The sequence below is a fragment of the Chanodichthys erythropterus genome, chromosome 22 (genome assembly GCF_024489055.1).
Source record: "Chanodichthys erythropterus isolate Z2021 chromosome 22, ASM2448905v1, whole genome shotgun sequence".
Taxonomy (NCBI): Eukaryota; Metazoa; Chordata; class Actinopteri; order Cypriniformes; family Xenocyprididae; genus Chanodichthys; species Chanodichthys erythropterus.
The window spans coordinates 16,160,831-16,186,485 of NC_090242.1; the positions used below are offsets into that span (position 1 = coordinate 16,160,831).

The 25,655-nt window shown below is 36.8% G+C and overlaps 1 protein-coding gene across 2 annotated transcripts; it reads left to right on the plus strand.

Moving 5' to 3' along the window:
* Positions 1-100: 100 nt before the first annotated feature.
* On the plus strand, positions 101-24,979 carry zgc:113162 (uncharacterized protein LOC553743 homolog). Of its 2 annotated transcripts, none has more exons than XM_067375990.1 (10): positions 101-232; positions 752-818; positions 12,438-12,631; positions 14,378-14,499; positions 16,453-16,501; positions 16,743-16,892; positions 21,847-22,020; positions 22,338-22,421; positions 23,547-23,633; positions 23,806-24,979. In XM_067375990.1, exons 2-10 carry the CDS (start codon positions 785-787, stop codon positions 23,905-23,907), a joined length of 996 nt encoding a protein of 331 aa, XP_067232091.1. In that variant the 5' UTR covers positions 101-232; positions 752-784; the 3' UTR covers positions 23,908-24,979. The 2 variants fall into 2 exon arrangements, with proteins under 2 accessions (XP_067232091.1, XP_067232092.1); XM_067375991.1 differs by having other exon boundaries at positions 755-818.
* The last annotated feature ends 676 nt before the right edge of the window (positions 24,980-25,655 follow it).

Genomic DNA, 25,655 nt, shown 5'->3' on the forward strand with positions numbered 1-25,655 from the left:
AGGTTCCTATGGCAACTGATCAAACGTGTATTGACTTGAGCTGTGCGCGCGTTCTGTGATTGTGAACGGCGGACCGCAGTAGCGCGCGGATAAGCGGGAATGCGCACTGAACTGCGCATCTGTCCGAGAAGGAAGCCTTCATAACAGTGTGGATTCACGATTTAATCTGCCATTAACATCTAAGGAGCATTTTCGCCTGAAGGTGCCAATTTTGAGAGAGGCCGGTGGTTTTGTAAGTATATATTTTCCTTTCTTTTAAGAGATGTAATAGGAATAGGAAACCGTTTTAGATAATGTTTAGATAACTGTGTTTGTTTACTGAATATTAGGAACTATTTAAATAATTTTTATTATGTAGGCTTATTTTAATATTAAATATCTCACGCATGGCGATTAATTGAATATATATATATACATATATATATATATATATATATATATATATATAGATATATATATATATATATATAATATTAGTAAACAACAACTGAACAAATCAGTGTCCAAATGTACAAGTAAATAATCTGTTATCTAACAAGTTTAGTTAAGGACAGTTATCTAACACTTTAAATACTTTAGAAGTATAGACAAGATCTAGCTTTACAGAAAAAAGTGTGGAGAGAAGAAAATAAACCCTGCCTAGTCAATCAGCACCTCATCTCTGAGAATGTGTTGTTTTCTATGAGACTGTAATGCATATTTTGGTATCATGTGCTCCACAAGTATTTCACACTTGTGTGGTCTCTCCTAGAAGCAGTCACAGGAAGCTGACCATCAACATCTTATGATGCATATGAACAGCTTATTGAACAGATGGAGTAAGTAGCCTATTTATAGTTTAACTTGTAAAAATTCTTTCCTTCTCTTTTTGTAAGAAAGGACCATGCAGAATTTATTTGGCTACATTCATGTGCAGGCTATATGTCCATGATGTCTGTATGTTTTGTATGGATTGAGATGGATATGAACCTTAAAATTAGTTGCATGTCAGTTCAGAAGTTTGGATTGTATTGCAAGGGAAAATGACGGGTTAGTCTACCGGTCTGCCCAGCTGCTACTGAATGACATTTTAAATTTATTGCAGTTGGAAAATGTTCAATTACAAGTGCTAATGAATGCAAATATACTGTCAGGTGTTGATAGATGCTTTGTTTTATGTCACTGGCTGTTCAAACCATGTGTGTGTGTGACTTTAAAACTATTCTTTCTCTCTAATTTATTGCTTATATTTGTCGAGAGGATTTAGATTATATTTTGTGACATTGTTTTACAGATCACGTAGATTTGTTGAGAGGTTAGAGAGTACGAATGGAAATGTACTCTAGGTGATGAATCAGATATTTATATCTAGCAAGGTAACAGACCGCAGGGTGTCAACCAGCACTGTCAGTTTAGCACAAACAGAAACATTGCAGAAGGATAAAAACACAGACTTTTCAAGAACAATGTCATTTGCAGTCTAAGCGTCATGTGCAGGATGTAGGAAACAACTTTTATGAGGTTTACACTCAAATTTGTTGAAAAAAATGACTTGAGCAATGATTTGCTCTGCTATCAGTTGCTTTACAGGAAGCAAAACGATAAATGATTTCCCCATAGACTTCTATTGTAAGCGCACTTGTCAATGCACTTTTTGTCTCTTTTTTACAAACTGAGAGACAAATTTAAATTACTTTCTGTGCTCAAATATGAACTCTCTTATGCTTACCAAGGCTGCATTTATTTTATAAAAAAAAAAAAAAAAAAAAAACACACAGTAATACTGTGAATATTATTAAGTTTTAAATTTCTTTCTGTGATGGCAAAGCTAAATTTTCAACAGCTTTTACTTCAGTCTTCAGGGTCACAAAATGTATTCTTATACTGCCAGTCAGTTTGTTTAAATTTCATATTGTTGCCAAACTAGATACATCTCAGTGACCTTTCTGACAGTTCTGTGATGTTATCCAAGAGGGGAATATACCCAGCCATAAATGATTTGGACATCATGTTCATCAGTTAGTTCAACTTGAAAGTTGTTGTAATCACTGTTGACTGTCCCAGTTGTAGTGGAAGGTCTCAATGGAAGGTTAAAGGTCATCTATGCACGCTAAACAAAGAGTACAAGGGCTTTGATTCATTATGACTGCTGTAGTTGGGCAAATCAGCGGCACGCAACCCGCTAATGATCTCAGGCTGTAGCTAATCTCCCTTTTTCTTGATGTAATCAGAATAAATTCCCTCTGTGGAAAATCAGATGACCTTTTCCCTCACATTTTGTATATTACCGGATGGAGCCGGTAAGTTTTAAAGAGCTGGTTGGAGTGTGTTAGCTGGTAGATCCGTCCGTACACGTGCAAATGGAGATCAAGTGTCTTGAAACCCTTGTAAAACGGAAAAGAGTCTCGTTTTCATAGGTGTCAGTGACTTTGCTGGACAGCCTAAGATTTTCCAATCGTATCAGTTTTTTAGGCCACACTTTTGGATGTTGCATTTCTGGGATTTGACCTTTCTGAATTTGGATTATATAGTTCTCTATGGTCTTTCTTCGTGGCTTTATTTGGTATGTCTGTCCTCTTGATGTTGATTTCTAGTCTGGTAAGACTAGCAGATATGTGCTTTTTGTCTCATGTCAGGTGCTACAGAATCCTCACAAAGTGTGGAATTTCACAGAATGGTGTCTTGGTATGAACCGCACCCTGTGTGTGTGTGTGTTTTGGGTATACCCTACATTATTGGGACAAAATGTCCCCACAAAGATGGCAATATCTGAAATCCTTGTGAGGAAATGTTTGCTCCCTTAAGGAAAATAGCTTAAATCATACTAAATGATGTTTTTTGAAAATGTAAAAATGCTTTAATTTTTCTGTGGTGGGTTAGTTTAGGGGTAGGGGATGGAATATACAGTTTTTACAGTATAAAATGTATTATGTCTGTGGAATGTCCCCATAAAACATGAAAACCCAACATACATTCTTTGAATATGAAGTTGAAAATAATTTTTTTTGTAACAATGTAAAAGTTTTTACTGTCACATTTAATGCATCCTGAAGTATTTTTAATTTCTTAAAAAAAAAACAAAAAAAAAACGTACTGACCTCAAACTTTTGAAGGGTATAATGTGCACGGCTTTCTATCACTGTACTCAAATGCCTGACCTCTCTGACTTCACTATACCAGCTTTTTCCAGTGTTTGCCTGAGCTCATCTATCCATGTCCTGCAGGGTGACTCCTTTACTCTGTTTCTTTTTAATGAAACCGATAACCTGTGTTTAGACCCTGAAGACGTCTGTTTGCTGTAAAACAATCAGTTGTTGGACCCTGTATAGTTTTGACATTAATTGATACTTACACTTGACAACATTCGAGAGTCATACAGATGATTTCATGAACGTTTTCTACAGAATCATTTCATTCTACTCTAACATTTACAAGCCACTCTATCAACACCTTTTCTGTATTCAGTTTGACTCACCCAGTCATGAAGTAATAAGAACAAAGTGGGATAGAAACAATTAATCTTAAACACCAAAAGAAGAAGTAACTATGACTACAGTACAGTTTGTATATAACTAACATTAAGTAAGATACTCTGCCAAATGTTTTTCTATTTCTTGCTGTGAGACTGCACATACAGCTCTGCAAAATGTCAGGAAAGAAAATTTATTTTCAACAATGTTCCTGATCACGTCCAACTTTAACTGTTTCATCATATTTCAGTGTGGATTGTTGTGTGAACCTGTCAGAATGTAATGAAGGCCTCGCAAAGAGTTTGTTATGTAAATGCATGGGTCAGTGTCAACTATATAATTCATTTTAATAATCATTTCATATGGAAAGTGCTAATTTACATATAGAGTATCTACGTCAAGGCACAGCAGCTTGAAAGAAAGCATGTTTAATTCTAATAATCAGAGAGGCTGGAAAATGGTCATGTAAACAAAATTACTGCTGTTTTTAGTGCAATAAACTTATTATCATGAAAATGTATGACTGAACCCCTTTAAACAGTCTAGAAAAATAAAAAAGCATATAATTTTTGTTATGAAACAAACTGAATCAAACCGGGTTATTTTGATTGATATAAATATGGATAACACTTTAGTTTAGGGTCCATTTCCCACTGTTAACTAGTTGCTTATTAGCATGCATAAATAGTGTTAAAATAACACTAAAGCAGAGTTAAAGTTAATTAGATAATTAAGCAATTAATTAAATGATGATTGTACATTAGTGATGAACACCTGCTGTCAACAAGCAGAATCAATGAAGAAAAGAGAAACTACAACTGACTTCAGTCACAGCCATATTAATTGCTTAATTATCTCATTAACTTTAACTCTGCTTCAGTGTTACTTTAACACTATTTAGAAAGGGACCACATGCACTCTGAGCAGAGTTGATTTAACTCTGAGGATTTTATTGTGTACCTTACTAACTATTAATAAGCAGTAATTAGGAGTTTATTGAGGCAAAAGTTGTAGTTAATAGTTAGTTAATAGAGAGAAGTGGACCTAATCTGAAGTGTGACATAAATATGACCACTTTGCAGTCTGGTTTTATGTCCATTAGCTATACTGATATTTGACCCGCATTTATAGGAGTGTCTCTATCCGGAATGCATTTGAATACTCATCACACTCGTCCTGTATGTGTAAATTATGCATGTGTCGTCTGCATTACCTGTGATGACTGAGACCTGCTTAACCCACGCTTGACTTCAGGGTTATTATCGGCCAAATCAAAGCACTTAGAGATGGTTACCGATGTGAAATGACAGATTTTCACAGCTTGTGTTTTCAGTAACCATCTGTGAGATGACATTGCACTGAATATTCTAACATAATATGAAGCTTTGGGATGAATGTAGCCAAACTGTAATCTTCATCACCTCTTTTGGTTTTTTTCTCACTCTTTCTGTCTCATTCACATGCTCCGGAGCTCACGTCATAGAAAGCAGAGGGGATGTGACCCAGGGAGCTTCAGTTGCCACACAGACAGAAGGAAACTCAATAGATCTCTAAAGGAGAGCGTCCAAAGAGACTCACATGAGAGTTCTCGCCTTACACTGAATTATTTACTGTGGATATGGCCTGTTTTAACCCTTCAGTTGTTTAACAGCACAAGCCCATGTTTTTTAGTTTCTTTTTCCTCTGTGGGCTTTGAAGAGTTTTATCACAGTGAAAACTACCTGAATGGCATAGGTTGTGTGCCCACCAAAGTGTTTCCATGTGATAGCATATTGTTTCAATTGTTTTCAAAGGGAGCACCAAATGCCAGCAGCTTGATGAGGCACTGAGTGTTTATTTCACGCTGAGTGCTGTGCTTTTGTTGTTGTTTTTCTTGTCGCTGAGAGTAAAAAGTTGAAAATATTTTGGCGGACACTAAATGATCTGATTTTGCTGATAGTCTGTTTCTGAATATAAGGCCTGGTTTCACAGACAGGCCTTAGAATAAAGGGTTGGTTCACCATAATTTACTCACCCTCAAGTCATCCTAGGTGTATATGATGTTCTTCTTTCAGTCAAACACAATCAGAGTTATATTTAAAAATATTCCAAGCTTTATAATGGAAATGAATAGTAACCATGATTTTGAAGCCCAAAAAAGCACATCCATCCATCATAAAAGTAATCCATACGACACCAGGGGGTTAATAAAGGCCTTCTAAAGCGAAGTGATGCAATTTTGTAAGAAAAATATTAATATTTATAACTTTACGGACTAGCTTCCGGTATTGTCCCTCCGCATGTTTACGAGAAAGTCAAGTTCCGGCGTATGACGTAGGATATAAGAGTAGCGTAAGCTTAGGTGAGAGTGGATTCCTCCGGTTCAAACAAATAGGGCTGGGCAACAAACTCAAGCTCCTCCGAAATTTCTCTTTAAAAATTCTTGTTTCAGACATCTAATTCATGTAACGCCAATACGTCATATGTGTCAGGTCAAAGTTCACTCTTCTGCCAGAATAAAAAATGCATCGCTTTGCTTCAGAAGGCCTTTATTAATACCCTGGATTATTTTATAATGGATGGATGCATTTTTTTGTGCTTCAAAGTTTGGCCTCCCCTTCACTACCATTATAAAGCTTGGAAGAGCCAAGACATTTTTAAATATATCTCTGGTTGTGTTCGTCTGAAAGAAGATACACCTAGGATGGCTTGAGGGTGAGTAAATCTTCAATAATTTTCATTTTTGGGTGAACTATCCCTTTAAAGGTGCCGTAGAACGTCTTTTTAAAAGATGTAATATAAGTCTAAGGTGTCCCCTGAATGTGTCTGTGAAGTTTAAGCTCAAAATACCCCATAGATTTTTTTTTCATTAATTTTTTTAACTGCCTATTTTGGGGCATCATTAAATATGAGCCGATTTAGGCTGCGGCCCATTTAAATGCTCACGCTCTCCGCCCCCGGAGCTCGCGCTTGCCTTTAACTGCATAAACAAAGTTCAAACAGCTAATATAACCCTCAAATGGATCTTTACAAAGTGTTCGTCATGCAGCATGTCTAATTGCGTAAGTACAGTGTTTATTTGGATGTTTACATTTGATTCTGAATGAGTTTGAGGCTGTGCTCCGTGGCTAAAGCTAACATTACACACTGTTGGAGAGATTTATAAAGAATGAAGTTGTGTTTATGAATTATACAGACTGCAAGTGTTTAATAATGAAAATAGCGACGGCTCTTGTCTCCGTGAATACAGTAAGAAACGATGGTAACTTTAACCACATTTAACAGTACATTAGCAACATGCTAACGAAACATTTAGAAAGACAATTTACAAATATCACTAAAAATATCATGTTATCATGGATCATGTCAGTTATTATTGCTCCATCTGCCATTTTTCGCTGTTGTTCTTGCTTGCTTACCTAGTCTGATGATTCTGCATTGCACATCCAGATGTCCTGCCCTTGTCTAATGCTTGAACATGAGCTGGCATATGCAAATATTGGGGGCGTACAGTTACGTAACAGTCTGTGTTATGTTGAGATTCGCCTGTTCTTTGGAGGTCTTTTAAACAAATGAGATTTATATAAGAAGGAGGAAACAATGGAGTTTGAGACTCACTGTATGTCATTTCCAAGTACTGAACTCGCCAAGATAAATTCAATTTTTAATTCTAGGGCACCTTTAAGCCTTGTTTGTGAAACTGTGGTTCAAAATGTCAAAACAATGTAAAGTACTTGGCCCTTATTTTGGAGATGGCTGAACCATATAGACCTTATTTACCAGAGAAACAAGCGCTTCAGAATATTGTCTTTGAACTTCCGTTTTTGCGGTAGCCCTATATATTTCTATGACATCGCTGTTGAAGAATAATTAGCTGGTGAAGTGGATTTAGCTGCTGTAGAGTTAATGAAAGTTTTCATGAGCATTGATATGTTTAAAACAGATGTCTTAACAAATGTCAGTAGACCGGGAAAATTTTAAATAAGCAGTTCATTCATAAATACGTAAGATCACTCTGGAAGTACAAAGTGGAAGTCAAAAGACAATGAGCACAGGTCTATAGAAAGTTGTCCTTGTACAAGTTGGATGTCATGGTTGGTCGGTAAGGTATTACTCCCGCCTCTCCTCCACTGTGATTGGACGGCTGAGTAAAAGGTGCCAGTGATGAGTGTTGTGTTTCACTTAAAGTAAAAATTTTCAACTCTATATAATGTGTGCTAGGCTTAGGAAAAAAGCACTTTGGTGGACACAGAGTATCATGCTGTAGAATAAATCACCCTAAACCACATTTTTACAATCTCCACAACATTTGCTTTACTTTTCTTCAGAGTCACTGACCCTAAGTGGGTGAAGCTGTGCTGTTCACCATTTCAGCAGGAGCCTTATGTTAAGAATAATTTCTTCCTTTCTTTCCAAGGTACAGATCAAGCAAGTGCTTTGCGTCACACCACATCTGAATCCATTCTACACTTATTTGAACTGTTTGTTCTTTCCATGTCTCATTTACATTACCATACCCACATTCACTGAAAGAAACACCCCGGGTCGCTAAACCCCCTCAAAGACCTCATCAGTCGATCTTATGTTCACCATTGTCATGTGCATGTGAGAGAGACTAGCTACGTCTGGTGAAGCAGGTTTCAAGTGTCACGCATAACGACAATGACATTCGAGGATGGTGTTAAGAGTCAGTGCATCTGTGTGCGTGCATGTGCATGGGTCTGTGCGTGATAGTACGAGATATCAAATATCAGCCAGGTATGCATTGGCAGTAATCACTCTCTCTTATCGTACAGGATTAGTGAGTTTCTTATCTTATCTCTTATTGTGTCAGCTTTGATGGTTAGGTGACCTGTCTATCTTTGAGCGCTGTTTACTTTAGATAATTCTGGTAATGATCCCTTTAGATGATAACGGAAATTCAAGATTTAGACCCCGATGGATCTTATTACACCTTACGTACATATGCCATCATAAAGTATTCAAAGAAGTTTTTGGAAAAATGCTTTTGTTTGTTCACACATGCAGCCACACGCGAATGCAGTGCGGCAGCATTTAATATTATCCAAGCGTGAAAAAGAAACGTTTCAATCAACACCTTTTGTTAGCGTATGTGCGCTCAACATATGCCATGTTTTTCCACATATCATCCTTACATGCAGTATTGTGGTGGTACTGTGAAGCAGTAATGGTATCAGATGGAAATACCATGGTATTTTATTTAACAATATTAGAAAGTTGTGGCTCATTCTTTATTGTTACTATTTTGCACATTTAGAAAAATAGTAAAGTTATCAAAACTATTAAATAACTTAAATGAAAGTATGGAAAATATGTAGTGAGCAAATATGTGTGGGAAAGTGTTGGGGGTAATGCATTACAAGTAACTTGAGCTATGTAATCAGATTACTTTTTTTAAGTAATTAGTAAAGTGATGCATAACTTTTTCAATTTACAACAAAATATCCAAACTACATTTTAAAATAAGTAACTTATATAAGTCACTTTTTCACATTTATTGACTGACGGCTCTCCTGTCTTCATGTTGAGATAAAGTGCAGAGGTGTTGTCTGCGCTGTATGAACATGATGGTTATTGTAGTTCTAGACTAAATGTGAACATGCATTTACTCATCTCACTTGGACTAAAACATTCAGAAATTCCTCAAAATGAATAAAAACATTGAAATACAATCTCAGAATTTTATGCAAACCTGTAATTATTTAGAAATAGTTGAACTTTCTTCTCCTGTATCCTATTCTTCTTTAATCCATAATGGCAGCACAGCTGAATGGTTTGTTTGAGCTGCGCCCTCTACTGTACAGGCGTATATATGCTTGTCCTTCAGCCTGAGGTTTATTCATTATTAAAATTTACATCATTGAACATTTTTCAAATGTTAAGGGCCTTAACATTTGCCCAAAATAGAACTTTTTTTGTTGTTATTTAAAAACAAACAAGCAAGCCCAGCCTGTAACGCATTACTTTTCATAAAAATGTAACTCAATTAGTTACTTTTTTTAGGGAGTAACGCAATATTGTAATGCATTACTTTTAAAAGTAACTTTCCCCAGCACTGGTGAGGGATGTATATAGTGACCAAAAATGTTAAATATATCTAAACTATCTTATATTTGAGCATCTTCTTCTTTTTCTGATATTTTATATATTACATAATATTACAAATGACATATAAGAGGTTAGATAAAGTGATTTATTTTTGTAAATACGTTAGAATGCAGCCACAATTTATATTTTTCTAAAACACTATAGTATTGAATAATTACCATATTCATATACAATGGTATTCATATCCATGTTACTCAAAATAATCAGATGGTATTTCCTTTGTCCAAAAAAAACAAAGTAATCCTGATATTTTTTTGGTTACTGCATTGTAATTTGTAAAACTCAAATGACAACAACCAATAACAAGCACAAAAACAAGTTCAAAACAGTTTAATAGGCAGCTACGGTTTTAAAAAAAAACTTGACCAAAACATGTTGATGGACTAAATTGTGTGTCTTGCAGACAAACATCAGAGCAGTGATATAACCCATGCAGTTATTTTGTCTCTTTCTGCAAATCCATTCTTTTCTCCATATGTGCGGCCAGTCAGTTATCTAATCGCTGTTTATGCTGAGCTAACACTGATATTAAAGGGATTCTACTTTCCAGATCTTTCCAGCGCAGCAGCAATGCGTCATCACTTTGGGGATTATTGCAACCGATACAGAGCTTTGAATATCTAAGCAAACACATATCTAGTACAGTGTGAGGGGGTGTGTTGGTGTCAGTAGCCTGGGGTCATTGGCTGGTGTGTTGGTGGCAGCTGATGGATAGAGGTTGAGGCACGATCATCACTGAGAAACACTGTAGGATGTCGCGTGTGAAAGCCAGTAATCATGTTATTGGGCAGTTAGAACACCCGGTGCTCTGGGCACCAAAGATGACACGGTTTCAGTCGAGCAGTGATGTCATCTTCTCCAGCTGACACGCTAATACGCAACTCAATAAAATGTCCAGACTTATCTACACACTTGCAAGCCATGATCTTTATAGATCTCATTGTCAGACACAAGTTTGTGCTAGTGTAGCACATAAAGGCTTGCATAGTGCATGGCATTATCTACACCAAGCATCAGGAGAATATAAACTTATAAACTGGTCCCTTTTTCTTTAGACCAAAGTCTACATTTTGACCTCATGTTGTGAGTTCATCCTGTGAATTCATTAATCTCTTAGGAGATAGTTATATAATTTTTTCTTGGCCCAAATAAAGCCAAACCATCTTTAAAGTCACAGACTGCATCCGAAATCACATTACTTCCCTACTATGCACGTCAGAAATGGTGAAAATTTCGTCTGTTATGGGTCTCAGAATTTGGTGTGGCAAAATGGCTCAATAACGCCACCTACAAAATTTCAATTAAGCGCCCTTCGCGCTACGTTTCACGTACAGTTATGAAATTCGGTAGACAGATGTAACAGCCAAGTAACTACAAAAAAATCTGAAAACCTAACAGAAAATGAGATATTTTTAATTTTCTTTGCAAAATATTTTTTTTGCCATTTCAAGACGTTGTACTTTAACAAACTCCCCCTAGGGCTTTAAAGGGATAGTTCACCCAAAAATGAAAATTTGATGTTTATCTGCTTACCCCCAGTGCATCCAAGATGTAGGTGACTTTTTTTCTTCAGTCGAACGCAAATTATGATTTTTAACTGCAACCGCTGCCGTCTGTCAGTCAAATAATAGCAGTAGATGGGAACTTCAACTATAAGAGTGAATAAACCTTGCTTAGACAAATCAAAATGAAACTGCGGCTCGTGACGGCACATTGATGTCCTAAGACACGAAACGATCGGTTTGTGCGAGAAACCGAACAGTATTTATATAATTTTTACCTCTAATACACCACTATGTCCAACTCCGTTCAGCTTCCTGTTAGTGAGGTCAAAAAACGCGTTGTGATGACGGAAGTGATGTCTCGCCCATATACTTCAATGAGCGCGAGACATCACTTCCGTTGTCTGAGCGCGATCAGACCTCACTAACCGGAAGTTGAACGAAGTTGGACATAGTGGTGTATTAGAGGTAAAAAATTATAGAAATACTGTTCGGTTTCTCGCACAAACCGATCGTTTCGTGTCTTAGGACATCAATGTGCCATCACGAGCCGCATGGTTTAATTTGGATTTGTCTATGGAAGTTTTTTTGACTCTTATTGTTCAAGTTCCCAATCACTGCTATTATTTGACTGACAGACGGCAACGGTTGCAGTTAAAAATCATAATTTGCGTTCGACTGAAGAAAAAAGTCATCTACATCTTGGATGCACTGGGGGTAAGCAGATAAACATCAAATTTTCATTTTTGGGTGAACTATCCCTTTAATCAGATCAGCATAACATTTGGTCAGTCTAATCTGAAGGCCTTTCACTGAAGGGCGTGTTCGTGGCGGCCTGACAAAATTCAATGTTTCACCGTGAAACAGGAAGTTGTTGTAAATCAGGCATACAATATCTGATCTGCCCCAAACTTCATGTTTTATTAGAGTCCTGGCCTGAAGACATCTACATGCCAATATTCAGTTACAATCATAGCGCCACCTGCGGGCAATAGGAAATGACATGTTTTACACTGTGATTAACTCCTCATTGTAAGATATAAAGATATTGTAAAGGTTTAGCAAATATAGAACCATTTTATTATTTGAAGTTACATCTGGAAAAAAGAAATGGCAGTGATTTTTCATCTTTTTTTTTTTTTTGATTATCCTCTGTATAGATGCAGAGTTGGGCATTAGGAATGATCTAGCTTTACTAGAAAACTGGTCTTACGTCATATGATTAAGGCTGTCTGTGAATTTTATTTATTTATTTTGTATTACAAAGCAGATTATTTCATGTCCTACATATTAATCTTGGTTGCTTTGATTACTCCAGATCCACTTCTGCAGTGAAAACTAAGCTTTATCTCTCTTGCTTCTGCATTTTCTGTTGCAGATGAGATCTCTAAGATGTGTGAGGTAGATGAGACTCCGGAACCTGTCAGTCCCACGCTGCTCAGCGAATCCACAGACACCTACTGCCAGACCGACTGCTGGCACCCACTCCGCACCACCGTCCGCAAGCTGGAATTCTGGGATGATTTCAGCGCAGAGCTTATCGGAACTGGCTTCTTCTCTAAGGTCTACAAGGTAAGGGTTTCCTCTCAATAATGGAGGAGGGAAAACAAATTACAGTTTGGAGATGGAAAGTTTGCAAGAAAAAAATTTACTAAAATTGCTAGAATGACCTAAAGGCAGCATGTAATAATGGACGCAGCTGCTGTATCGCTGATATTGAACAGCACAGAATCTGATTAGATAATCTGCCCTTTAGCAAAAGTGCTCTGATTTAATCAAAACTGTGAAAATGAGGCACATCAAGATCTCAGGCGCTCAAGGCCTTCAAAGTTTTCATCACTTGGTTTTGTTCCATACCAAATTCTGTTGCCAAAATGTTAAAGGATTAGTTCAATTTCAAATGAAAATTACCCAAAGCTTTACTCACCCTCAAGCCATCCTAGGTGTATATGACTTTCTTCTTTCTGACGAACACAATCCTAGAAATATTAATAAATATCCTGACGCGTCCGAGCTTTATAATGGCAGTATGTGTTACCAAATGAGCATGAGCTGAAGAAAGTCTCCATCCACATCCATCCATCATAAGCATATTCCACACGGCTCCGGAGGGTTAATAAAGGCCTTCTGAAGCGAAGTGATGCGTTTCTGTAAAAAAATATCCATATTAAACAAGTTTTGAAGTAATATAACTAGCTTCCGCCAGACCGCATTCCGTATTCAAATTACGGAAAAACAGAACTGGCATAAGTTGAATAGGGAAGGCGTAGAACGTACAGCATAAGCTTTTTGAAGAATACAGAAGGAGGTCTGGCGGAAGCCATATATATTACTATATTGCCCTCCGGAGCCGTGTGGAATATATTTATGATGGATGGATGTAGATGGAGACACTTTCTTCAGCTCATACTCGGTTTGGTAATGCATACTGTATATTATAAAGCTTGGATGCGTCAGGATATTTATTATTATTTCTAAGATTGTGTTCGTCAGAAAGAAAAAAGTCAAATAAAGAGTAAAGCTTGGGGTAATCTTTGGGTAATTTTCTTTTGAAAGTGAACTAATCCTTTAAATAGTCCTCAAATCATTTTGTCTGGAAGTCACAGCCCTGTTAGTCCTTACAACAGAACTGTACAGACATGGTGTGTTTGTAGTCTCCAAAAAACAAGCTACATCCTGCAGACACAGAAATACATGTTTAACGTCATGTACCGTCACCACCCAGTCAAGCTTAAATGGTCTAGAAAAGCCTTCACAAACAAGAAAATAACTATATGTTTTTAAAAAATATTTGAGGAACCACATTTTGTTTATATGCCATGCCTCATCTTGCAAAATATCCTCCCTCCTGCATTACTTTACCTTCATAACTCAAGTTGAAAGAATCCATTGAAGGCCATTTTGTTACAAGTAGACCTCACAAAAATGCCAAAGTGTGAAACTCTTAGTGCTTGATATTATCTTGAGTGATTGACTTTGGTAAAGACTTGGCTCACAACAGAGCTTTACAATAGCAGAGTGATGGAACGTAGATAACGTGTTTAATATCAGTGCACACAGAACATGAAAAACTGTGCCACATGCCTCCACTGTGACCATTCTCACACCACGGGCCAAGAAATGACAAATTTACATTTTATGTAAAGAACATTGTGTACCAAAGGAGACGTGTGCTGTAAAGGAATAGGATTTATCTCAGTGGAAAATGAGAGAGATGCTTCTTTTTGTTGTGAACGTGTTTAGAGAATCTCAGTGAAGGAAATCCCTCCTGTTGAAACTCCCACTCTAATCAATATAATGTTGTTTTCTACCACTCAGGTGATGCACAGCACTACAAAAAAGGTGATGGTGGTGAAGATCTATAAGAATGACGTGGATCAGAACAGCATTGTGAGGGAGATCAGTTTACTTCAGAAACTCTCCCACCCGAACATTGTGAGGTGAGCCGCCTCTGCGCACGCGATTAATCACTTCCATCAATCCCACGCCGGCCTGATGCTCATAGCGCCCACTCAGAACATGAGAAGAAAACAACTCTGACTCTGTTTGCCTAATACTGAATAACAAAACCTGACTGGGTTAAAATTTTCTGACCTTGAACAAAAATAACTATTGATTGGCGAAAAAAATTATAATTCAAAATACAACTTAAAATTTAAAATACAATTTAAAATTCTAACATCAGACTGTAATGCCTACGCACAGCCCTTGTTTTAGTTACTAAGCTTTAGTAATGTTTCCTAAAACAAGCATCATTATTTGTACTGCTTGTAAGGATACATCTATACCATATTAGTTTTCAGCTGGTATTAGAGATTTTTAGTTCATTGGTTTCGGTCATTATGGAAATTTAATTTGTGCATGTTAAATTCTGATATCAGTTAGATCTTCAAATCTTAAGACCCGTTCACACCAAGGACAATAACTATAATGATAACTATATTTGCGTCCACACCAACAAACAATAATGGTCTGTTTATTCTAAACTCGTGCACTGCAGTTTCAAAGTGTGTACATGCATGTCATTCGTTGAACATGTTTTTGCTGTTCTTGTTGCATTTACATGGCTTTACCCAGCAGGTGTCCTCAGCATGTGATGTTTTGAGTGAATAGTTAGTGTAATCGATCTAATCTAAGTGAATTTAGCTGATGAAGTCAATATAGTGGAATAAAAACAACCCCTAGTCTTTTTCACTGCAACTTCAAAGCAAGCAAGGCTATGTTGTCGAAACTAGCACTGGATACCTGAGGTAATTTTATGTTACACTGTTTGCTAGCCTGACATAATGATCTCATCGTTAATACTTCTCACCATTTATTCCGAGGTATGGCTGATTTATTTTTTAATGAGTGATCCCAACTATCGTTATAGATGTGGTGTGGTCTCTATGCTATTATTTTATATTTAGAATGATTTTTAGAACTATATATTTATAGTTATCGTTCTTGGTGTGAACAGGCCTTTAGTCTTCAAATCTTAATTACACTGTTAAATATAATCTAAGCTATGAATATCAAATTTTCATACTGTACAATGTTGTGATACATAAATTCGGTAAAACTTTATTTTAAGGTCTTTTAACTAATTGCTTATTTGCATGCATATTACTATAATATTGGCTGTTTATTAGTAATTATTAAGCACATATTAATGCCTTATTGCCTAACAAATAACTTACTATTAATAAGCAGTAAATTGGGAGTTTATTGAGGAAAGTCATAAATAATAGTGAATACATGTTCCCTATACTAAAGTGTTACCATAAATTCTTTTGTAGAATTTGAAACAATTGACTTGCCATCAGACATTTATTAGTTATCATTCGTAACATGAAAATAAAGATTGATTAATCTCTATTTGCTCATACTTGGGGAAAGAGTAAACATTTGACCTTTTGTATTCAGGCCATAGTATCATAGGCTATGTTCACACTGTCAGTCCAAAATCCAATCTGGGGTGCGTTTCTTGAAAGCGTTTCCCGGAACTTGCGACCATAGTTTGCTTTGGGAAACGCACCACAGATCAGATTTTGTGTAGATAGAAACTTGGGGTGGCCTCATATTTGTCTACCCTAGCAACCACCCAGAACACCCTAGGAACCCAATAGCAACTAAAAACTACTAGTACTTAGTATATGCATAGCAATGTCCTGGAAAACACCTGCATTAAGGCAGTGAACTTTGGATAGTTTGGATAATTTGCACTTCTGAAATGCTTGAAATTAAGTTTTATTTTAAATACGAGTTTCAAGAGTTTACACAGATGTATAAAGGTCGAAGGTGCTGATTGGATGATTTCTCAATCTTGTGATTGCCAATAAATGTTCTAAACTTTGTATAATTCCTCATTTCTCAGACGGATAAAGTCAATTATTCTGATTTTCTTGTTGTAGGTACATGGGGATCTGTGTCAAGGAGAACAAGCTGTACCCAATTCTCGAGGTGGGTGGCAACTTTTAGGATTTAGTATTCACAATTCAGTGTTTCCAGTACAAGCAATCTTTGCTTTCTCAACAGGCTGCCCGGTAAATCTCATGACACAAACCAGTGACTCACCATCATGTTCTTCTAATGTATCAAGAGTATATAATTTCTAAAAAGCAGAAGTTTTCCTGACTTAACATGCTGTAAAAGTGAGTTGTGTTTTCACTGTATAAATCCCGTCCTTCCCTCCTCCACCTAGTATGTTAGCGGAGGCTGTCTGGAGGAGCTGCTGGCCAGGGATGACGTCAGCCTCTGCTGGAGGGAGAAGATCGAACTGGGCTGTGATATCAGCCGAGGAATGACCTATCTCCACTACAAGAACATCTACCACAGAGACCTCAACTCTAAGGTGTGTTGGCAGGCTTTAGGGATCAAAGTTGAGCAATTATGGCAAAGATATATTATGAAATACACCTTGCAGCATGTGTCAAGAACACACCTTGCATTTATAGATAATTACAGACATTTCTATTGTCACTCCAATGAAATATGCGCTAATGTTTTTAGCTCTGATGTTTTATTAACTTGCCTGACTTGACTTGAGTCATGTTTTGAACAAAATGATTCGGTGAAACCACGTATTTGAATGTTTAAGTGGTAGTTAGTACACTTTACTTGTGTCCATTTCCTCCTTTCCTATATAACTGGATGTGGCACAGACTTTTTTATTGCTTTGGCAAAGTTTAGTTTCTGATATTAGTTATGAGATAACCATAATATTATCTCATATAATCTTACTCAAAATCAAAGTGAAGATTGGCATACTTACACAATGACACCAAAGTTGTCTGGATGCTTAAGTCACACTTAAAATCTATTAAAATAAAATGATTTTAAATAAGAATGAATTGCATTGCATTGGATATATCAAAGTGATATCTGCAAACTATTGCTAGACATTTTCTCAGAACTCACTCTTTTTATAAACTTTTAACCAAATGAAGTTAGTTCTGGGAAAAGATCTAGCATTATTTGCTTACAGATGCTACTTGGTTTAAAATCTAAAATTTGTAATGAATTGAATGCATTTTAAGTGTGGATGTATGCAAAAATAAAATTTCAAATTTACAGTTGAAACTATAAAAAAAAGAAAAAAAAGAAAGGCATTTTGTAACAAATAGTTTTCAATGTGTGAAACTCTGTGAGATTGATAATATCTTGAGTGAAAGACTTTGGTTTGGTGTAAAGTTATATCTGAGATTTACTACGGTTATGGTTTCCATTTGTCCATTATGAACACAATAGCAGAGTGACGTAGATACCAAAACACATGTGACCATTCTCACACCATGTGCCAAGGTCACATTTTTCAGCATTTTTTGGTAAAGAACATTGTGTCCTAAAGAGGACGTGTGCTGTAAAGGAACAGGATTAACCCAGGGGAAAATAAGAGTGATGGTTCTTTCTGTTTTTCTTTTGAATGTGTTTACAGAATACCATATACAGGTGCAGTGAAGGAAAAACACATCATGTTGAAACTCCTTCTGTAAATACACTGCCGTGCAATAGTTTTTTTTTTTTTTTTTTTTTAGTTTTTTGAAAGAAGTCTCTTATGCTCACCAAAGCTGCATTTATTTGATCAAAATATTAAAGGATAGTTCACCCAAAAATGTCGTTCCTAAACCTGTAAGACTTTTATTCATCTTCAGAACACAAATGAAGATCTTTTCAATGAAATATGAGAGCTTTCTGTCCCTCCATTGACAGCCTATGCAACTACCACAGTAAAGACATCATTAAAGTATTCCATGCGACTTCAGTGGTTTAACCTCAGTTTTATAAAGCGACGCGAGTGCTTCGTTTGCACAAAAAAAAAAAAAAAAAACTTTATTTACAAAACATTTATCTCCAAAATGCGTTCACGATGCATGCATGTTGTGTTGACGCGGGAGCAGATTTTTGCACAAACAAAGCACTCGCATTGCAATTATTTTTATATTTTAAAATAAGTTTCCTTTTGAAATATTTTAAAATGTTAATTATATTTTTTCAGGATGATGAATAGAAAGTTCGAAAGAACAGCATTTAACGTTATTTAATGTCTTTGTCACTTTTGATCAATTTAATTAATCCTTGCTTGATAAAAGTATTGATTTCTTTAAAAAAAAAAATAAAATAAAATAAACTTATTGACCCCATACATTTGAATGGTAGTGTATGATGCCATCACTAATATTGTTAGTGAATTAGACAAAAATACAAAAACTTTTGCTGTTTGGGAAGGGATCCTGCACTCCTATATAGTTCTAAGCGGTGAAAAACAGATTTAACTGTGTCAGTTGCCAGGCTGCAGTGCGCAGTGAGCACAGGACTGTGTGTTTGAACAGAGATGAGGAGGTCAGACCTTTATTATGCTAATGCTGTACCCAACATTCACCATTCCAAAAACACCAGACCTGAGGCTGCTTTTCACCTCTTTATTATTTTTCTTTCTTCTTCTCACTATATATAAAATGACCTGCTGACTCCTGTCGACTTTCAAGCTTTTATCATCTCACCCTGCTCACACACACACAACTTTACTAAAAACAGACATAGCCTTAGCCTTGTTTTTTGAAAACAGTTTAATATTACATTCAAAATAACTAGATTGCACATACTAGAATGTGAGTGGTGCTTGTTCCAAGTTACAGTAACTTACTGCCACAATGTTTGGGGTTGCTAAGGTGTTGCTATGTGCTTACTAAAAATGGTTGCTAAGGTGTTCTGGATGGTTGCTAGGGCCCCAGCAAATAAAAGTGTTCTAAGAACGTTTTGCTAACATTACCATTAAGGCCCCGTTTACACTAGTGTATTTTCTAGTGTATTTAAAACGCATACGTTTTGCTACAGTTAGCCTGTCGTTCACACTATGCCAGCGTTTTTGGAACCTCGAAAAACGCAGACTTTTGAAAATGCTGCAGACCCCGTTTTAGTTTGAAAATGCCGGGGTTGCATTTCAGTGTAAACGGACAAAAACTTTTGAAAATGATGGCGTGGCTGCCCACGTTCGCTCTGCGTATCCTTAACGACCGCGTAAACAATAACATGGAGACTGAGGCCCCGTTGACAGGTAACGTTACATGGTTATTTTGAAAAACGGAGACATTTCCCTTCGTTTGCACCCTTCGTTTACTAGCAAAGGAGAATTCTTCTCTGAAAACGAGTCTTCCTAAAAACTCCGGCCAGAGTGGAGATTTTGAAAATCTTTGTTTGCATGTTTGTATATAAACTGAGACAAATGGGTGTTTAGGCAGCCAACGTCACAGTATGCGCCAGAGCTCGCACCTACGTCAAAAGTGCGACCTATGTTAATATGTGATCATGGAAGAGTTCAGAGTAGCAGTCGCATTTATGTTGGTGCAAACTCTTCTCGTGTGTTATTTGTTGCTATTTATGCATTTATGTTGGTGGAAACCAACATAAATGTTTTCGTGTATTATTTGTTGCTATTTTCGGGATTCTGATTGGCTTATGTTGGCTTGAGCTTCTCGTTACACCGCCACCTACAGGTTTGGCATGCTCTTGACCGCATATATACACGGGTACGTGTAAATGAACACTTTTCTGAAAACTGACATGTGTGCACAATGTTATTTTTGAAACCAGAGAGGTTGAAATGTCCGTTTATGAAACTAGCTGCCCACGTGTAAACGTAGCCTGAACTGCAAAACGGCATTTTAAAACAAAAACGCACTAGTGTAAACGGGGCCTAAGTTACGAAAACGTTATTTCTGAATGCTCTCTGAACTTTAAAAACATCTATTTTTTAATGTTTTAAATACGTTTTTCTTGATTAAGTGAAGTTCTCTGTGTAATAGAGGTAGGCTAGTGAGAGCCGTGCATGTAAACCTCACTCCCCTAAACTCAAGAGATGCTCTAGCAACTGACACTAGAGACTGCGGTCTTTAGCCTCCTTGTTAGAGCCCCCAATTCCTATGCCAGTGGACCCGGATTCGAGTCCCGCTTGGAGCGGAGGTTTCGAACAGGAGGGGATACATCTGAACCATCTGAGACGGGGAAAAAAACAGACTAACATCAAATGAAAATGTTTCAGAAAAAATTCCACGAACGATATATAAACATTTTTTGTGCTAATGTTTTGATAACATTATCAAAGACCACATAATTACTAAAGAAATGTTTTTCATAAATTTGAGCGAACCTTTCAAGAATGTTGGACAAAGTTCTGAGAATGTTCCCTGTTAGATGAGGCATAGTATGGCACAATGTAAGGGATTTTTTTTTTTTTCATCTGCCAGGCAAAAAAACAAACCTGATTAGTTAGAAACATAATAGCACTCTTGAACAAGCCACATGATTTGTGATATTTAAATAGCACAAAGATTACTGCTATAGTTTACTACAGATTCAGAGTCTAACCATATTTTTGAAATCAATACACAACATTATCATGATGGGTACTTTCCATTGACTATTGAGCTAATTATATTATTATACATAATTTAATTTATTATTATTATTATTAATTACAATTATATTTTCTATCCCCTAACCCTATGCTCAAACCTATTCCTAACAATGAGCCCACTCAGACACACACAACCTCTCCATACCACGCAATCACCCACCTCAGTGTTGTTTTCTTCCACTTTTCTGTTATCTAAGTGCATTAATTGAAGCAAAGATGCCATTATCAGTGTGGGGTTGAAGCATTACTGGATTGCTTACATAACACGACAAGTTCAAGTTTCTTCCTGGAGGTGAAGTGTGGTTGTATAGCTGCCTTTTGTCAGTGGGTGTATTTAAAATACAGGGCTACTGTTACTGTTACTGACACACATGAAACCAGAGCATGATACTGCATTGCACATTCTCATTGATGGTGCCTCTCTTGTTAACTCTCCCCATTCAGCATCATATTATTTTTCATTAATGTATAATTGATATTATTAATATAATAATTCAATTATTATATTTGATCTTATATATTATTATGATTAGTGTTAGATGTGCTGGCCAGATGATGACTAGATCTTTCCTCAGGCTCTAGTCTAGGGAATATGTGAAAGAGAAGCAGAGTGAAAGAGTGCTCAATCCTCCTATAGAGCAATACTGCCATCTTGTGGTGTAATACTGTGCTTGTGGTTCTTTTTTGAAATCGAACGACAGGTCTCGCTCATCAGCCAACTCTGTTCTGCATATCGTTTTGGTAATCTGAGATGGAGAGAAATCTTCCTTATTGTTTTATGCTTTACTAATTTCCTTCTGCTTTCTTTCCTCATACCGCAGTGAGATAAAGATCTCAATCTGTGACTCATGCAACATACTACATGTGGAATCTGTTGTTTTTGTTGATGCAGAACTGTCTCATCCGTGTGACCTCGCGTGGCAGGGAGGCCGTGGTCACTGACTTCGGGCTGGCCAGAGAGGTGGGGGAGCTGCCCGCAAATGACCCAGACAGGAAGTTGTCTCTGGTGGGGTCGGCCTTCTGGATGGCCCCTGAAATGCTTAGAGGAGAGCCGTATGATCGCAAGGTACTAAGAATCAAAATTCAAATGACGACTTTGAAAATAGACGTGTAGGAAAATGAATTTAGTATTGATTTACTGACAGATTTCACATTAACCCACATAACCTTTTGCAGTTGCTTCTTAATTTAAATGTAACCTTCTGATTTGATGCCAAACTTAATAGGTCAGGGCAGAGGAACCGATTTGGAAAGTCATTTATAATGAGTAACAGATACAGTAAACTGTGTCTCCCTCACTGTCAGAGATAAAGCCGGTGCTGAAGTGATTAGAGACTGAACTCAGCCTCTGCTGACTGGCCGTTTTTCCCTGTTTAATCATAGGTTGATGTCTTTTCTTTCGGGATCATGTTGTGTGAGATCTTAGCAAGAATCCCTGCCGACCCAGAGGTGCTGCCCAGGACGCAGGTAAACCCATCAACCTTCTATCGCATACATTATGAAAGCAATGCTAAATGCAAAACATGTAGTTCACTGTTCTTGTATAAAATGGCCATCAATGATGAAATCAAAAACACATTTTTTTATGGCAAATCTTTGTGGCATGTTATGTAGGAAGAAATAATGAAATACATTTTTACAAATATATTTAAAACAGTACAAGTTTTTTCTTTATTTAAATGTTTCTTTTATGTTAGAATACTGAAAAACAGCAAAGAACAATGCTATTAAACCATTTTTCCTTTTTTTTTTTAATGAAACATTAGCTGACCAAACGTTCACTGATCCTGGCTTGATGTTCTACTCAAATTTTATTGTTTAAAAATGTTAAGTAAATACTTTAATAATGGATAATACAAAAATTATTAATAAAAATATGATGTAGCAGATAATATCCTGCATCCATATCCATCCCACTGTCGTACAGTGTTGCTTCTGGGCAAAAAACAAATGTAAGCAATTCCTCAAAACATACAAATAATTTATGATAATAAATATTTTAAAATGAAGACATATGGATCATATTTTTATATTTATTTATAGAAATCACAGATCACAAACATATGTTTTATTTTAAAAGATTTGACCATAAATGTAGGCCAATGTATTTATTCTTTTAAATTAAATCCTTACACATAATTTAGCACTTGCATGAGCTCTGAGATGGTTTCATATAACCCTTAAGAGAGGCTTGTTATGTGGCATGAATTAATATGGTTCTGTTCCCTGCACTGGGGCTGAAAGGAAGGTCAGACAGAGTATTTGCCCTCTGGTGTACTGCAGTGTGGTCATTTATGCTTCATTAATGTTGATGGACATCCGATGATGTCTGGAGGGGAGAGAACAGATAGATCAGGTCAAGGGAACCGTCGCACAGACATTTAGATTCTTCAGTATGGAATTATTCATCGCGTACTTCTATCACATCATAATGATTTTCTTTAATATATTTATGGGGCTAAACCAATTGGTATATACACCTCCATTCCAACACTTTGGAATCATAAAAAAGATTTTTTATGTTTTGGATTAATTAAGAAGTCAAAGGAAAGAATGAAAGAAAATTGACATTATTGTGTGATCTGTTCACAGGACTATGGGCTAGATGTGGACTCATTCAGAGAGCTGGTGCACGGCTGCCCAGAGCGGGTTCTGGAGCTGTCGGCCAGCTGTTGCCAGGTATGAAGTGGTGTGTTTAATAATGGTGTGACTGTGAATAGCAATAACACCTTCCAAGTGAGAGATTTCACCTTCAGCATTCACAATGTGGCAGCCTGTTTTGAAGATGTGTATATATAATAGATTTAATGAAACACATCCAAAGCCTATCCTGTTTCTTTCTTTCTCTCAGATGGATGCGTTCCGAAGACCTTCCTTCTCTGAGCTGCTAGATGAGCTGGAGGACATCGCCGAGACCCTAGAGCCACCAGACAACAACCTAACCACAGGGTGATTTTCACAAATCCCTCCTAACAAACCTCTGGACTGAAGGATTTAAGGGACTTTACTGCATAAGAGTCTGCAGCGGTGGACCGTGACTGGCACTCTGTTCTCCCAAGAGTAGGACATACAGGGGAATGTCTGGTAATTGAGGACAAAACCACTCAACTGAATGTTCACTCAGTAACCAGTTCTGGACGCCCTGCCTGCAGAGTGACACTGAACGATTGCGAGAGGCTGAATTTTGCCTTTTCTGTTTTTTTATTTCAAATAGATGAACGTAATATGATTCTTTAGGGACCAACTTTTTTTTTTTTTTTTTTTAAGACCAAATTCACCATGGACAACCCCTTGATTGAAGGTTTCAGGAAAATACAAAATGAGCTTACTTTTTTATAAAGTTCAAAATAAGTATATAGCAAAGGTTGCACAAACCTGGAGCAAACCAAACTAGAGAAATTAAGGTGTGCTAGATTTAATTTCACCTTTTGCCTTGTTTAAAAAAAAAAGCATATCCCATCAGTACATTTACAGTACCAAGTAATTGCTTAGTTGATATCACCTGTTTTTTACCTTGTTGCACTTTCCATGTCACTCATTTTCCCAGTGTTAGCAACTGTCAGATTCATGGAGCTCTAAAATGTCCAATTAAACTCAAAATTGTGGTCGTAGAACATGCATAGAGATCCATTGCTTACACATAAATAGTGTATTTCTGAATAAAAATTCAGTTCATTTAGGCGTAAGAGTTGAACAATCATACTAAAAACAACAGCTGTTTTGTTAATGTACTTTAGTAAGGGCTGTGGATCAGTTTTCTCAGGTCACATGGGGGCTTTAAATATGTGAATATTCTCATATTAGTGGTGTCTTGTACTTTATCCTTGTAGATATGTTTGTATAGCCCTTTAACTAGGTTAAAATAGTGTTTCGAAACCAGAATCTATTTTGTTTACTGAATCTAATTGAGCTGTTTGTATTATTCCTGACTATATTTGTGTATATGGTGTTTGGTTACATTCAAATATGTGTTTGGTTATATTTCTAGTTTATTAGTTACACCAATAAAAGTATATTGATTAGTTTTTAAGTCTTTTGACATTCATGAAAACACAATTGGGTGAGATCCATCACAAAAAAAACAAATCAATATGCCCTTTTTACGGGTCACGACAATATCAATCACGACAATAAATCAATATGATAAGTACTTTGTGTGAATGGAGCATTGCTTATTTTTGTCATTAGTATTCAGGTACAGTTTAGGGGTCCTGCTCGGTTTCTCCGTTACAGGCGTCTGCATTACTGCCCTGTACTCTCCTCTAATTGAGGTGACTTGGAGGCCATGGATTTACCGTTCTGACAATGGTGTGTGTGTGCTTGAAAGTTCGATCCGCGCTGGGCCAATCCTGTAAGAGACATGGCCTGTGTGATGTTAATTTATGATCAGGGAAAATCCATTTGGAGGCCACCAGCGGTATGAAATGAGAGCACTTTGTGGTGGTAAACAGCATATATGATTTGTGACAGAAACGTTTACAGCCAGAGGAATACTTGACAGGGCTCCCTGCGAGGAAATGTATGTGGGTGCCGGTAAGTGGGTGTCATTTCTGCTGGGAAATATGTTCCTATGGTGGTTGTAAATGACCCTGGTGTAAATGAACGTGGCAAATATATGGACGCAAGCCTCATTATATGGGAAATGCAATCAGTGTCTCTCAGTACAAGGCAGTCATTCAAGTGATTCATTGACACACATAC